The sequence below is a fragment of the Drosophila biarmipes genome, chromosome 2L (genome assembly GCF_025231255.1).
Source record: "Drosophila biarmipes strain raj3 chromosome 2L, RU_DBia_V1.1, whole genome shotgun sequence".
Taxonomy (NCBI): domain Eukaryota; kingdom Metazoa; phylum Arthropoda; class Insecta; order Diptera; family Drosophilidae; genus Drosophila; species Drosophila biarmipes.
In genome coordinates, this window is record NC_066612.1 from 10,363,156 (window position 1) to 10,378,031 (window position 14,876).

The 14,876-nt window shown below is 45.3% G+C and overlaps 3 protein-coding genes across 4 annotated transcripts; 1 reads left to right on the forward strand and 2 right to left on the reverse strand.

Moving 5' to 3' along the window:
• The first annotated feature begins 58 nt into the window (after positions 1-58).
• Positions 59-1,568, forward strand: LOC108032635 (transcription termination factor, mitochondrial). Its single transcript, XM_017106579.3, has 3 exons — positions 59-563; positions 621-1,201; positions 1,260-1,568. Exons 1-3 carry the CDS (start codon positions 152-154, stop codon positions 1,515-1,517), a joined length of 1,251 nt encoding a protein of 416 aa, XP_016962068.1. The 5' UTR covers positions 59-151; the 3' UTR covers positions 1,518-1,568.
• Positions 1,569-1,570: 2 nt separating this feature from the next.
• Positions 1,571-14,663, reverse strand: LOC108032636 (non-lysosomal glucosylceramidase). Of its 2 annotated transcripts, none has more exons than XM_017106582.3 (7): positions 14,252-14,663; positions 6,558-6,827; positions 4,618-5,135; positions 3,651-3,906; positions 3,225-3,598; positions 2,930-3,163; positions 1,571-2,874 (listed from the first exon to the last, which is right to left on the reverse strand). In XM_017106582.3, the coding sequence occupies exons 1-7, from the start codon at positions 14,506-14,508 to the stop codon at positions 2,015-2,017; spliced, it is 2,769 nt and encodes a 922-aa protein (XP_016962071.1). In that variant the 5' UTR covers positions 14,509-14,663; the 3' UTR covers positions 1,571-2,014. The 2 variants fall into 2 exon arrangements, with proteins under 2 accessions (XP_016962071.1, XP_016962069.1); XM_017106580.3 differs by having other exon boundaries at positions 4,618-5,216.
• On the reverse strand, positions 8,321-10,208 carry LOC127010772 (protein ref(2)P). The gene has a single exon (XM_050885636.1). It carries the CDS (start codon positions 10,064-10,066, stop codon positions 8,480-8,482), a length of 1,587 nt encoding a protein of 528 aa, XP_050741593.1. The 5' UTR covers positions 10,067-10,208; the 3' UTR covers positions 8,321-8,479.
• Positions 14,664-14,876: the final 213 nt, after the last annotated feature.

Here is a 14,876-nt window from a genome sequence, read left to right on the forward strand (position 1 = left end):
TTTGAAAATCGATAACGATAGGCACCTGGGTGTTGCACATGTCAGCTAGCTGTTCAGCTGCTTATCGATACACTTATCAGCTGTTCGCGCCGCTTGTTTTATAAGTAATATTATTTTATGAAATCAATTTGGAATATCAAAATAACTTGGCATGCTGAGAAACCTACTGCGCAGCTTTGGCACGGCACTGAAGCTGCATGCCAGCACAAACACAGCCCAATGGCACTGCAGCAGGCGCCTGCTCTTCTCCCAGTACGAAAACCGGGAGAATCCCAGTAAATCCCTCCTGATCAGTGCCGCACTTGGTGGCAACGAGGCGGACAACGACTATGTGCCCTACCGCCGGGACCACGAGACGGGCACCAAGGCTCGGGTGCTCATGGAAACGCTGCGGGAACGCTTTCGCTTCACGGACGACGAGCTGCAGAGGATCATGAGCGACGAGCTGGTGCACCGCACCTACAGGGGCAAGTCGCTGGCCCTGACCTTGGACACACTGCAGCTGGAGGGAGTGAGCCGGCGCAGCTTCCTGGAGTATCCCTGGCTGCTCTCCCTGGACGACAGTGAGTGCTCTAAACACTTCCTCACCTTGTAAACACTTACCTATTCTATCCATTCAGAGCGCCTGGAACTGAAGCTGCAGCTAATCAAGTCTATGGACATAAAGGACATCAACCACTTTGTGCCCTTCCTGCGCCTCACTGTGCCCCGCCTCCGCAAGCTGGTTGGCGCCCTCAACTCCGAGAGGGGCACCATGCCACAGCTGAATCGCGTCTACTACATCAGCGAAAAGCTGCAGGTCAGTCCCGATCTGGTGACCAAGTACCTGAGCAAGCGGCTCTTCATCCTGGAGATGCCCTACGAGATGTTCGAGAAGAATCTGCAGCACATGATCGACTACAATGTGTCGCCCATCAACGTTCTCAAGGATCTGTGGGCCTTTCGCTATACGCCAAAGTCGGTTGAGATGCGCCTGGAGCGTGCCAAGCGGGCGAAGAAGGACAAAATCATGCCGTGGATGGTGCGCTGTCCGGAACCCATACTGCAACGCTCCCTGAAGCTTTCCCTGGATGAGCTAAAGGTTTTGGGCCAGTTCTCCTCCGTGGTGGAGTACCTGGCTCACCGCTTGGGCTTCAGTGTCAGTGAGGCCAAAGCAATAATGGACAAGCATCCACAGGTGCACACAGTGCGGGTAACCAAGGCAAGTTACGACTTACGATACACAAAATAAGCAATAGTTGTAAAAGTTTATCCTTCAGATCAAGGAGGTGCTAGACTACTTACTCGATGAGGCCAAGTTCACAAGATTCGAGATCGCCCAAGTGCCTCGCGTTCTGTGCCATAGCCTGAAAACGACCAAGGAGCGGATGGAGGAGCTGATGTCCCACGGCTGTCGGCCCTCCTCCCTTGTAATCCTTTGTCGCAGCCGCAGGGAGTACGACAAGTTTTTGCAGCACTGGATCAGCCAGAAAAGAGATCCGCAAGTTGCTACAGAGAAGACTTTAAAAGTTGAATGATTTGATTTGAATTAAATTAAAGTTTCCTATTAAATTAAGACTAAAAAGTAATGTTCTCGATTAGTTTCCGACTCTTTGGTCACATTTATTGCAGACAGCAACGGTTTACACATTGAAATACTTTCTTAGAACATACATAATTAATTAAAACAGTTATAATTGATTTAAATATTTTGCTTAGCTAACATTTAAATACGAATTGTGCTCCATCTGAATACCATTGCGTAGTTGTACTTCAACAGAGAGTAGCAGTTTGATTTGTGACTGGCTTTGCAGCTAGAGAAGACATGGAGTAAGCGCCAACAGATTCCAGCTTAAAAGTACACATAAAGCTATAAATTTGAAAACCATCTCAGACATCATCTTCACCCCCACTCCCGATCAATAAGCTCGTTTCAACCTCGACAGGAGAATCAAACTAAAGGCTAAGATTATTTTTGTGCTGGCTTAGTAATATCTTTGGTTGTGTAGACTTCGGTATAGATTGTACTCTCGACTTAGTCGCGTTGGGCTCGCCGTCTCTCCAATGCCACTTGCATGGACCAAATACTCAAGGGTCGCATGTAGCCGATGGAACGATAGCGCTTCTCCCCGTACAGCGCCTCCGGGGTCTCGAAGTTCATGCCGATGCGCTGCGAAATCGTCTTGTACATGCCGCCGGCTGTCTGGAAGGCCTCCTCGAACATACCCTCCTGGATCATGGTGGCGGCCAGGGCGTACACCACGCCTGGCCACACCTCCTCCGCCTGGATGTTGCTGTTGTCCACGTGACCCGGCTTGGTGGGTTCGCCCGCATTGGCTATGAACCCGTTGGCCGCCCCGATATTGCCCTCATGGAAACCCATGACATTGTTGTCGTAGATCCTCTTGAGGGCAGTGCGCACATTTTCCTTCGGATAGATCTCGTAGTCGAAGCCGCAGGACTTCAGATACCAATGCCCACAAAGCTGATCGGCCATAATCGTATCCCGGTGGCTGTGCGAGAGATCGAAGCGGTAGTAGCTGCCATTCCAGAGCTTCTCCTCCAGCGATTTCTTGCCCTTCTCCAGGATATCCTGGTAGCGCAGGCAGTCGTTCGGCTGGTCCAGGATGGTGGCCATGGCCGACATGGATTGGAGGGCAGCCAGCCACAGTCCGGAGCAGTACGCACTGGGCCCGTCCATCACCCAGGAGTCGTAGGTCTGGTCCGGCATCTTGGTGTTCTCGATCAGCCCATCGTTGTCCTTGTCGTACTCAATGGTGCGCTCCATGATGGCCTTGCAGGGTCCGTACATGGCCTTCAGGTAGCCAATGGCGTCCATGAGGTACACCTTGCCATTGGTTTCGTTGATGTACATCGATGCAGATTTGCGGTTCTCTGGAAAAGCATTCAATTTAGTTTATAAAAGGGTTTAGTGTTAAGAGTAACTCACGTTGTTTTTCATCTGAAGAGTTCTTGCGCTTGTTGTCCTGGCTGTACAACTCGTACAAGCTCTCCTTGTCAATAAACTCAATAGAGCTGAACTTGCTGGCATTATCCGCCTGGGCCTGGGCCAGTTCATTGAGGACATAGTAGTCCCGGTAGACTTGCAGCACAAACTTCGTGTTGAGATCCTTCCAGTCATTGACATCGTGGATGTTATAGCAGTTGATAAGGGTGAAGGGCTCTGGAAGCAAATCAATTTATAGTTTGATACCCGTTGAAACACCAGAGATCTCTTAGCCCACCTTCATCGGGATCGCCCAGATCGTGGGGCACGCAGTTCTTGACCTTGCGGGGCATCACCTTGCCGTCGTAGAGCATCTTACGGGTATCGCTCAGCTCTGCGGCGATGGCATCCTTGAAGTCGTACTGCAGACTGACCTGAAGGTTGGGCCAGAGGTGGGCCAGAGCGGGCGAGGCGTAGAAGTGGACATCGTAGGTGTTGTACATGCGGTACTCGTGGCCCTCTAGGTAACCAAAGCGGCCGTAGGCGAGCCGGGGATCATCGTAGGCCAGCTCCGTGCCCAGCGAGGAGTCGCACTTCAGCCAGATGGTACCGCCGTCCGAGATGAAGTAGAGTTGGTTGAAAATGGCGCACTTGTACCAGTCGGGAAGGGTCCTTGAAGAAAGTTCATTAATATCCTTATTTACTGATCCTTTGGTGAACCTACTCGTCATTCAGTATGGGTCTCTGCCAGGCATCGATTAACCGCTCCCAGGTGGCGTACTGCTTCAGGGCGTACTCGCAGATCTTGGGACCCGAGTCGCCGCTGTCGTCGAAGTACTTGGTGTAGTAGCGCGTGTGGGTCTGCATCTTCCTGGGAAATTGAATCTTCGGCATGTCCCAGACCAGCACAAACTCCAGTTCGTGAGAGGCCATTGGCTTCAGGGCCACCTGGGCACACACAGCCACGCCTATATCTTTGGCTAAGTGGGGATAGAAAATTAAGATTCATTTTAAAAACTTAGATAGATGTTCCTACTGCGAACCTATTTAAAATAATTATACGGTCCATTATAAAAGGGGTAAACCACTTGCAATTGAAAATAATGATCACAAAGAAGGACATGATATCATCGATCATTAAAAAATCGAATTGTTTTAAACGTCAATATTTTATAATCTTGATAACTTGAACTAATACGGTTATTAAAAATATTGATTATTTTTAAATGATACTCAAACAATTGCTAGAAGATCTTGTACGGTTTGGGATTTTTGATGAATTTGGTTTACCTTGATCAATTTTTTTTATTAAGGTTCTTTAAAAACAAAAATTCCAGGAGGTTTCCGAAAAAAGCAAGAATATAATATCACTCATTATAATCATTCTAATAAGCGGAAAAATATGTTGATTTCAGCGTGAATATATTTTTAACCTTGATCATTATTTTAGAGTACTTAAATACGAGTATATTGATTATTTTTAAATGATTCTCATCACCAAACAATTCCTATAGAACAATTCCGGTTCACTAATTTTCATAATTCCTAGTAAACTTTGATCAGTATTTAAAAAAAAAGATCATATCTTTAAAAAAGTTGCAAAGTTAAGGTTAAAAATAAAAACGTTTTGGATATGACTAAGGATGTTATAGGACTAAGAATAGTTCGAGTTATAAAACACGTGGACTTACTTTTCAGGGTCTCCGAGGTGGGCTGCTCGCTGAGCTGACCGTGCTCCTTGAGCTGCGCCCACAGCTGCTCCCCGTTGCCGGCGGGATCGAACTGGGGACAGCGCGTGATGCTGATCTCGGGGAGGACCCGGCAGGCCAGGTTATAGCTGCAGGGCATGTCGGCGATCTTCTGCCGGATGGAGACACCCTTGGCGTTGCCCTCGCTGATCAGCTGCGCCTCGGCTCCGCCCTCGGCATCCTGCTTCTTGTTCCCGGTGCCGTTCTTGAAACTGAACGTGATGGACACCTTGCGCTCCTGGTCGCAGACGTTCTCCACGCTCCACACGAAGACGGCGCACGGCAGGCTGGACTCCCGGTACTCGTGCGGGATGACCGGCGACACCTGGCGACAGGTGAGGCGCACTCCATAGTGGGACAGGTCGTACTCCGTCCAGGAGCGCGGGTAGAGCCCCGTGTAGCTGCAGCGGGAGTCCTCGATGTTCGAGTGCCAGGCACTCAGCGGCTGCTTGGCGCGACTGCTGCAATTGGGCAGGTGACATTTAGTTCTCTCCCCATCCGGATCGCCATCCGCATCCGGATCGCCGCTCTTGTCCCTGGTGCTGGATGGATGTGGTGTGTATGTGATGGCGCGGGAGTGGCAAAGCAACAAAGCGAAACCAAATCGTAACCAAAGTGCATAAGAAAGCCAAGGTAAAACGTCCACCATACCAGCGTACCATTCCAAATCAGACCGATGTCGTCGCGCCAGATAACCCAAAATAACCCAGAACCGGTGGTAGTATGTTTAACATATCCATGTGGTGATTGTTGGCGATAAGAGTTGCGTGTTTAAAAGTTCGTTTTATGTGTGCATCAAGAATTAGAGAAAAATATTTAATGTTGAAGTTGTAGTCTTCGTTCGAAACACGTTTCGTTTCTTACAGGTTTTTTAGGAACAGAGAAACCGACACCCATTTTTAAGGTGAGTGGGGGTTAGCACTTGAAGCGGACGAGGGTTAAGGAAAGCGCACACATTTCGTTTAGAGGGTTAAGGTGTGGACATATTTACACATTACTGGGGAATGGTAGAAAGAATCAGTAGTAGAGTAGTGGAAATCGTTTGACTGTAAGCAATAGAGTGTGGTCAAGAGGAAAATTAAGAAAATCAGTGGGGATATATTTCTTTGGTAGAATTTTTTACCTTTGGTAGTATTTTAGGGAGAGTATCCTATAATATGAGGCCATAGCAATACTTTTTACCAAAGGTTTGGCAATGCACAAACGTCATCAGCAGAAAGCAATAATCAAAAGTCTTATCAAGTGTTTTGAAAACACCTTTGTATTTTTTCTTTGTTTTTGGTATACCTTTCTTTTTGTAAAATAACAGAAAACAAAGCCTTTGTCAAGTGGGGAAATGTTGATTTTAACAACCCATAATGTTGTTTAGAAAAAAACCCAACTTTTATTGTCTTATTAAACTTAAAAATTGGTAATAAATTAACCAGAGATTAAATTTGTCATTACTTTTATAAATTCTTACTAAATCTAAATGGCCTAATTTCTAAATAAATTGTATGACAACTGACGTGTACAACTTTGGCACGCTATGAACAGAAAGTTCATTGTTCCCCGCGTCAATATATCAAAATTCTGGGCTACTCTACACCAACATTATCTATGTTTTATAGGGAAAAACAGGGAGAACCCATCAAAATAGATATCCGACAAATAAAAGTAGCAGCTAACAGTCGTGAAGAGGCTCATGGTAATACATTATGGAGCGAGTGAGGGAGTTATAGAACAGAAATTAAATTCAAAACATGCAAACAACACGAATCACGCATAACAAACAGAGGGTTCGAGAGGAAAACAAATGTGGAAAATAGGAAAGTAAAACTTCTTTGCAACGGTGGAAAGGGTTTAGAATGAGAGACAGATCGATCGGGAAGGTATAGGCTCACCTGCACTTGGAGAGCAGGCTCTGAAAGATGGTGCAGCCCTTGGGATCCTTGATGGTCACGATGAACTGGTTGGCCTGGACCACATTGTACTCGTAGATGCCGGGGCGCATCTGGAACCGGCAGAACTCGCCGGCGTAGCCGCGGCCAATGGTGCCACCTCCGATTCCGCCGATGGGAACCCCGTAGATCTGCTTGCCATTCTCCATGTAGTAGTAGTCCATGTACACCCGGCGACCTTCACGCGACACTTTCCAGTAGTAGGCCGCATATCTGTGGCAAGAAGAGAGAGGAAAGTTAGATTTTCGCAGCTAGTATTCTCCCCACTTCCATTTCCATTCTCCATTCCATTCTCACTTCCAGTCCTAAACCAATTGCGTGCCCTGACCCCGATGATGTCATAGTTGTGAGTGCTTTCCCCCCAACAACCCCAAGTGCTCGGCAGAGGCATTTGCGGCTCTGACAGCTTAGCGTTCCGTTTTGGCCCTCCCCGGGGGCCGCTTTAGGCCCTCTTTGAAGGTCAGTGGGTGTCTCGGGTTGCCAAAGTCAAGTGCATGGCCGGAATGCTGTCGGGCATACGGAAAAGCTTCGAAAGCCAATGGGACAGACACTGTAATGAGCCCTGTAAGTCAGATAAATCGTATGGATATTGATTCGGGTTTGCCATTAAACTCGGTTTAAATCTTGCATTACATTCGCTTAAAAAATATACTTAAAATAAATAAATGACAAATAGTACAGAAAAATCAGTTTTTAATGTAATTTTAAAGGTTTCTTATCAGAAGTAAAGGTTAAACAATACAATTCGTTTTGCTATTTAGGAACACACCTTTGGCAAACTTTGTTCACAGCACTGAATCAATAGTCGCGCCTCTTTCTTGTTTAACAATCTTAATTATAAAAGTATGTAAATGCGTCATTAAGGGCAAAATAATTCATTATTGGTTTTAAAGCCTCAAAATAGGTAAGGTTTTTTGTGGTTTCTATTGGGGATTTAATTTATATTTTAACTACAAGAAATTTATTATTTTTATGGTTCAAAGTAATTATATTATTTCAAATTTGTAAATTATAATGAAAAGGAGCGTTCTTTTGACGTTTAAAATATAAAATCGCAAAATACCTCATCTTGTCAAATATACTTATTTTTTTTATGTCTCAAAATGTAATCAAATCACATTTGTCAAGGGTATTTATATTCAACAACCCCCGTAATTGCCACAGAGAAAAAGACGAGGAGGCTTGGAACTCATTTGCCTCTCAAAGGGATTTTCATTTGACGTCACGCAACAAGATAAGCTACGCACAGATGCGCCTCAGTCCCAGTTATCCAATTATTTTCAATTAAAAGTTGCAATTTCATCTTGCAGATTATAAGGCTTTTATTTCATTTACATCTTCTTTATGGGGTCAGGAAAATGGCTCGACAACAATGAAAGGGCTAATTGAAAGGCTAGAAAATCTCCCGCTAGCCAATTGCAAAGCAAGGAAAACTGTGATTCCGAAGCTCTGAGGAAAATCTTTGTTTTCCAGGCAGCCTGTTGACTTTTTAATTAAGTCAAATTAAAGTGCAGGAGCTTTTTTTTCCGAGAAGTGCTGCTGTGAAGTGCCAACGCTGTGGGTGGTAATTTTCCGAGTACTTGGGGCTTTGAAGAGCCCTTTCGGAAAATCTGAGCTAAGGTTTTTTGGTAATAGAATATTATATATTTTTGGAATCCCTCTATGATTTTTGTATTTCTCATAAACCTATTAAATGTACAATGTGCCAAACTAAATCTATGTGCCAGTCCATCTCAAAGATTAATCCGAAAATGCCGTGAATTTACTGGCGCTCTGAGCCACAGTTACCAAAGTCATCTCGATATAAACAGAAAATTTAACCAATACAAAATGGTACAAATCGTACAGAAAACAGATTTCATAATTCATGGGGCAGGACGACGGGCGTTCTTCTTAGCATCGCCGGCGCCGGCGATTTCGCTGCCCGAGAGAAACTTCCTTTTCGGGTTGATGATTCGAATGGGGGCAACGGAGACCCCCTGGAAATCCTCCTCCAACAGGGCGGAGCACAGCAGCTGGGCCACGAATTCGGCCCGCAGCACCAGGAAGTTGTCATTCAGGCGCTTGAGGCTCCTGGGCGTGAGGAAGCGATAGCACAGATAGCGTTTGCGCTCCTGCTCCCGCTGCTTGACCAACTTGGCCGGCTCCTCTTTCAGGCAACGCAGGAGGGACTCGAAGTCCGCCATTTCACTCTCCTCCGGCGGCAGGTCAGTGAAGTCCACGTTGCGGGCGGCCAGAGCCCGGACATTGGATCCCACGCGCTGGATTCCTCCCGAATTGCCCGGAAAGGTGGGCACCCTGGCAGAGCGACGACGCTCGTCGCGGGGATAGAATTCCGGGGGCAAGAAAAGGGATCGGGAATTGTTTGGCCCCGGTGTCAAAGCTGAAGTGGGTCCATAGACGCTTATAATCCGGGTATTGCTGCCACTGCTGGCCGGCTGCAGAGCCGGGTTCGCGGGCCTGGAGCGGCCGGTTCGCCCGGAGCCCGGCTCCGGGTTGTCGCGATAGTAGCGCATAATCTCGTTCAGCGATGGGTGAGCGGCCACGGGGGCAGCCATAAAGGCAGAAGCAGCTGCCACTGCTGCAGCACTTGGCCCTGGGGCAGCCACCTGCTGCTGTTGCTGCTGCTGGGCGGTGGGTGGTGCCATTGCAGTCGGGAGGTCATAGTTTGAGCTGGAGCCGGCCTCCGAGAGGGCAAAGACCGCGGCCACATTTCGTTGTATCCAATTCAGGCGGGGATTGGTCGCGATGGCGATCATATCGTCTTCCAGATCCGTTGTGATCTCGGGGGTAGAGCTGTGTCCCGAGGCTGGTGCAGGCGGGGGTCTCGCAGTGGATGTGCCCGATCGGCCCGCGGAGGCACCATTGCGGCGTGTCACGCGCAGGATCCGCTCCCTGGCTGACATCTCAAGGGCCTTGTTCGCCGGAGCCAGGATCGGCTTGGCCGTTGGCTTCATGTAGCTGCCATCCCGATTGAGAGGCACCAGGTAGAGATCCAGCGAGCCCACCGTGCGCCGCATCTGATCGTTGCGCGACGTGGCAGCGGCGACTATGGAGGCCAACTGCTCGTCCTCCAGGAAGAGACGCGCCGCCTGCTGCTGCTCGAAGAGCGTGACCATGGTGGAGACCAGCAGCGGATTGGCATTCGGGTGCATGGACGAGACGTGCTCCAGGAAGGTGGACTCGTTCAGGCCCCATCTCTTGCAGTACGGGCAGCGGTAGCTCTGCGGCGGATCGCTGCTGATGTACTCGCCCCCGAAGTAGAGTTCCACGTCCGCCGGCGTGTAGATGCACACCACCGGGTGGTCGAACGGATGCTCGCCGGCGGCGAAGTCGTTGTTGTAGCAGTCCGCACATATGTCGAACTGGCGGCAGGTCAGGCAGCGGTAGCACCTGCCCGTGAAGGACTCCTTGGCGCATCCCTTGCACACAACGCCCTCGTGACGGTTCATCGCGGATCGGATCACCAGTGGCCAGTTCACCAGCGTAGAGCTCGGTCGTCTTCAAGTCAAAAAATCCACGAAACGTTCACTTGGTAAAATACTTGAAAACTGAGAGCGAGAACGAACTTGCGAGCAGGGCTGGCTAGACTGACTTTTGGAAGCCTACTAGATGGAAAAGTGGGACCAATATTTGTGACAGTTGCTAGTATTATGGGGAATTTACTGGACTTTCTTAAAAGCCATAGCAATCGGGAGAAAAGAATTGACTATTTAGAATAAATCCAGAAAGTTGGCCAAAAATAAATCAAATTTTATAATGCTTTAGTAACTTACATTTTAAAGTAGTCTTAGTTTTTAGTTAGGTTCCTTATTTGATCTTTCATCGCTAACCAGGGATACCTTTTCCCCCATGAAAATAGTTTTTTAATTGAATTTCAACTCAGTCGCCCAATTAAGGTCTGAACCAGATAACCAGACCGAAAATCTCCCTGCCTTATGTACTTTCCTCTTTTTCGGGTTGTGCCACAAACTGGCCTGTTCCACACAATTTGCAGAATTCCTGGAGAAAACTTTTTCCGGGTCAGCGTGGGTCAGGTGAAGGTGGGCAGGACAGCAAGGAGGGGACAGGAGTCAAATTGCTTGTGGCAAGCAGCTAACGAAGTTAGTTGACGATGTCCAGGTACCTGGATAAATTGCTGCCTGAAATTAATACACAACTTTGCTGTCGTCTTGGAAATTAGTTAAGTTAGTTTGACCTAAGCTGGCATATGGCTGGAGTTTAATTTGTTTGCTAACTTTCGCAGAGAGGTTAAATGTAATATCATAAAAAGATACTTTTGGGCAGCATAGGTTTACTGCTTGATATTTCCTCATACAAGGGACGATTAATTATCCTTGGCAGTCCACAAAAGTATTGATTTTTCCCTTCATTTAGGGAATTAACAAAACCCAATTTATCTTCGGTACTTAATGGAAACACTCTATAAATATCAAATCTCCTGTGCAAGCACTTCCAATCTAAAAAGCCAGACCAAAAAAAGCAACGAAAACCCTGGAAGATGCATCAAAAATAAACAAAATGTGACAAGTTGAAAGGCAGATGGATAAGGGAAAGCGCTTCAAAACAAAATGTTTTCCCCTAGGGGAATTCATTTTTATAACGACTCGCATAAGATTTCCATCTTACCACAAAGTTTTCAGCTCTGCCATGGGAAAACAATACCGAAAAGTGCTCCGTCTGGATGGGCATATGATTTGAGTGCGCGAGGAGAGTAAAATAAAAGGAAAACGAACTGTGTTAGTATCCATTTACGAGTGCACATGACTCGCAGGAGTCCAGGGCCATTCACGGATTTTTCAAATGTACTGTGAGGATATCCTGGAGATTTTCCAGGGACATGCAGGCTCGAGATGAGGGGCCTTAGTGCGCCCGAGGAGATCCAAGGAGTACATTGGGCACACGCCTTGGGAGCTTGCCAAAAGCACTTGATGTGTGACAGACGGGCTGGATGGGTGGTTCGGCTTGGCAGTTGGATTTACTACAGCATGTATGTAGGTTTCCCCAACTGGCGCCGCTTTTTCTACCAGCTTGAATTGAAATTGTGTGAAAAGTAGTTGGCAATCAGGAAAAGGAAAATTGCCGGAACTGTGTCATCAAAGATACATTGAACTCGCGAAAATAAATGCTGAGGGAACGAAAATGACCCATATTTTGTGGGTAATGATATATTAACATTGATTAAATAAGGTTATATTCCAACCCCATGCTGATATAATAATTAATCAAATACACTCCCTTATATGATTTGCGAGGGTATAGCCCCTCTGATTCGCTTATCAGGCCTGTGTGAGAACTCTCTCAGTCTGGAAAATCGCATAGTCAACCTTGGTGAGGCTTTTCTAATCGCGGTGTATACTTATTGTATAATAAAAAAATTAAATCAAGCTTTAAAAGCTGAATAGGTTGACGCAGCTGGAGTGACAACAAAGAAGTTCAACAATAACTAATCAAAAGCGTTTTAAAGTGTAAGTGCGAAATTCAAAGTCTTGAGATAGGTTAGTTTTGACTTTACCGAATAAAAAGCGGAAAAACAAAGTAAAATCTGTTTCACACTACTAAAGAATTTTGATAAGCTTCTATGAAAATGGCCTAAATAATAAAGATTAGACTTCTACTGCATGACATAACATTTATCGTGCTGCGATAAGGCATTGGTAGTAACAACTAAAATATTTTATTACTCTTTTATGCTAGGTAGCCTGAGTTTTATCTTTTTAGTGGTACAAACCAATATTCAACAACATCATGATTCTCAAAATATAGATGTTTAAATAAAACAATTATTTTTTTATCAGAAATTAGTATGCACTCTTTCAAAGAGGAAGAGTAAATTAGTCATATTTCGTTTTATAAAATTTCGTTTCGTTTGAAAAAATGTAAGTTCTTTATATTATTATATTATTATTATATATTTATATTATATTTTATACAGAAACTTCGTTTAAAGTATTTCTCCATTTTTTGCTACTTAATTGAACACCATTTTTAAAACAAATTCTAAAAACTGTGTAATAATCCAAATTATTTAAACCATTTTTTTATTATTTCTGGAATTGTACTTGGTTTAATTTCACTTTAGCAAAAATAAGAGTTATCGGCAGCGAAAAAATAAAAATTTATAGTGATACTGATAAGCTGGCACAGACAATTTGTTAACCTTTCTGTACACGTCATAGAAATTACGATCAGAATTAGTCATACCTTTACGCCTGCTTTTAAATTTCGAGAGCTTACTAAATACTCGTGTAAATTGAGAAATAAACGCGGTGATTTAATAATTGACCCACAAGTTCGATGCACTTTGTAAATTTTGTGAAATGGGTCATTTCTTGGGTCAGTTAATGCTGTGATTTTGGACAGCTACAGCGGGAACCTGAGGGTTCAGCTGAAAGTCAGTCAGCGCCAACTATGAAAAGGGACCTGAAAAGTTAACTATTGTATTTGTGTGCTGAGTCCTTTCGGTTGTAGCTCTGAAATGTGGCCAGGACACGCGAACAGGACGCCCAACGTGGCGCCAATGCGGGCAGACAGGAGTGGGGCAGGGAGGTGGGTCAAAGGAAACATTGTGGCGCCAAGCTATGCGGGTTTTTTTTTGGGGAGACACAGAAAGTAGGGAACCGCATAAAGTAATGTTATGCTGGAGTCGATCTGTAGGATGTAGGTAGTAAAAATGTACAGAACTTTGAATTAACTGGACGAACGGCAGTGTTTTCTAAAAATGCCATACAAAAAGTGTATCAATTAATTGCACTATTGTTTCCCCGTCTGTAAATGTAATTAAATTTTAATTTTTAATCAGCGCTACAAAACCATACGAACTGTGCACGTATTGAATTCCCTTTTATTACACATGATTTAAATACCCTTTTTAAAGCTTATGCCATGATAATAAAACCATTTTTTCACTTCCTGTACTAGATCCTTGTGTGTTGGTGTCCTCTGGGCCTCTGAGCTAAGGTTTTTAATGTCATTTAGTTGGCAAGGGGGACCACAATGGAATTCAATTTATGAGCTGGGCCTACTCGAGTGTGTCTGTGTGTGCTGGCCAGGACCTGGCGCTATATTTGGCACGCACGAGAGATATAGAAAGCGATTATGCGAGGAGGGGGGCGCAGGACAGGCTCGATGTCACTCCTGGTGAGGTATTATTAGGCCCAGATATTGATTTCCCATTACTGTGCCTTAATTAATTATGGATAGGGTGTCCATACCCCAGCATCTGAGAGAAATTCACTGGAACTTTTGCAAACAAGGAATATTTAAAAGACGTTAGATACGAATGAATATTTATCATATCATAACTACAAGATAACATATTTGTAAGAGTTTTTATAATATTTGGATTTGTTAAAATGAAAATACATTGAATTCCTGTGATATATAAAGTCTAAGAACAATAATCTCTATTATTCAAAAATTGGAGAGAACAGTCTAGTCAAGAGCTCTTCTAAAGGGGTTTCACTATTAGGTGTTCCATGAGTAACAGGTATACCAACATTTCTTTAAAGAAATGAAGTTTGCTTGGCTGCATTTTTATGTACTTCCTTTGAACAGAATTTCTTGGAATTTGGGAAACTTTCGGGGTGGCTTATCTATAGTTGTCAAGAGCATCTGTAGCACTTTTCATAACCCACCTGCAGACGAGGGGCACCATGGGCAGCGTTTGCCTTATGGAGGCCCGCACGTTTTGGATCCTCCGCTCCGGCCACACATGGTCGAACTTCAGCTTGAGCCCGTACTTGGGCACCGCGGTTATCTCGTTGGGCTCCTCCGACTGCAGCTTCATCTTCTCCTGGAACACGGCACTGGCGGATTCGGCGATTCCGACCGCGTTTCCATTGGCGTTTCCGTTGCCCAGCACCTTGGTTTCCGTTGCCACAGGTTCGGCCATTTCGAGAGTTCGGTTTCGATGATCGCGTGCTCGGTTGGGGAACTATGCTTTATTATCTGGGGACTCTTTAATTCATAGTTCGCCTATATCTGATTTATTTCGAGAGCACCACGAACGCGCGACCGGAGCAGCCGAGAAAACAACAACATCTGAGGGCCTCGGTATGACCGAGTGGGGAAAGCCACCGAATGCCAAACGAATTGTGGGGGAAGCTCCAATCGATATCGTGGGGAAAAAGATACAAGGGCGCCAATTTCAAACTTCTTGGTAAAGCAGTGAATTTAAATACCTAGAAAGCCTTAAAAAGATGTTGCTTTTTAGTTTCTTAATACCTTAATTATTTTTTGTTTTTATATTTTCTGTTTATT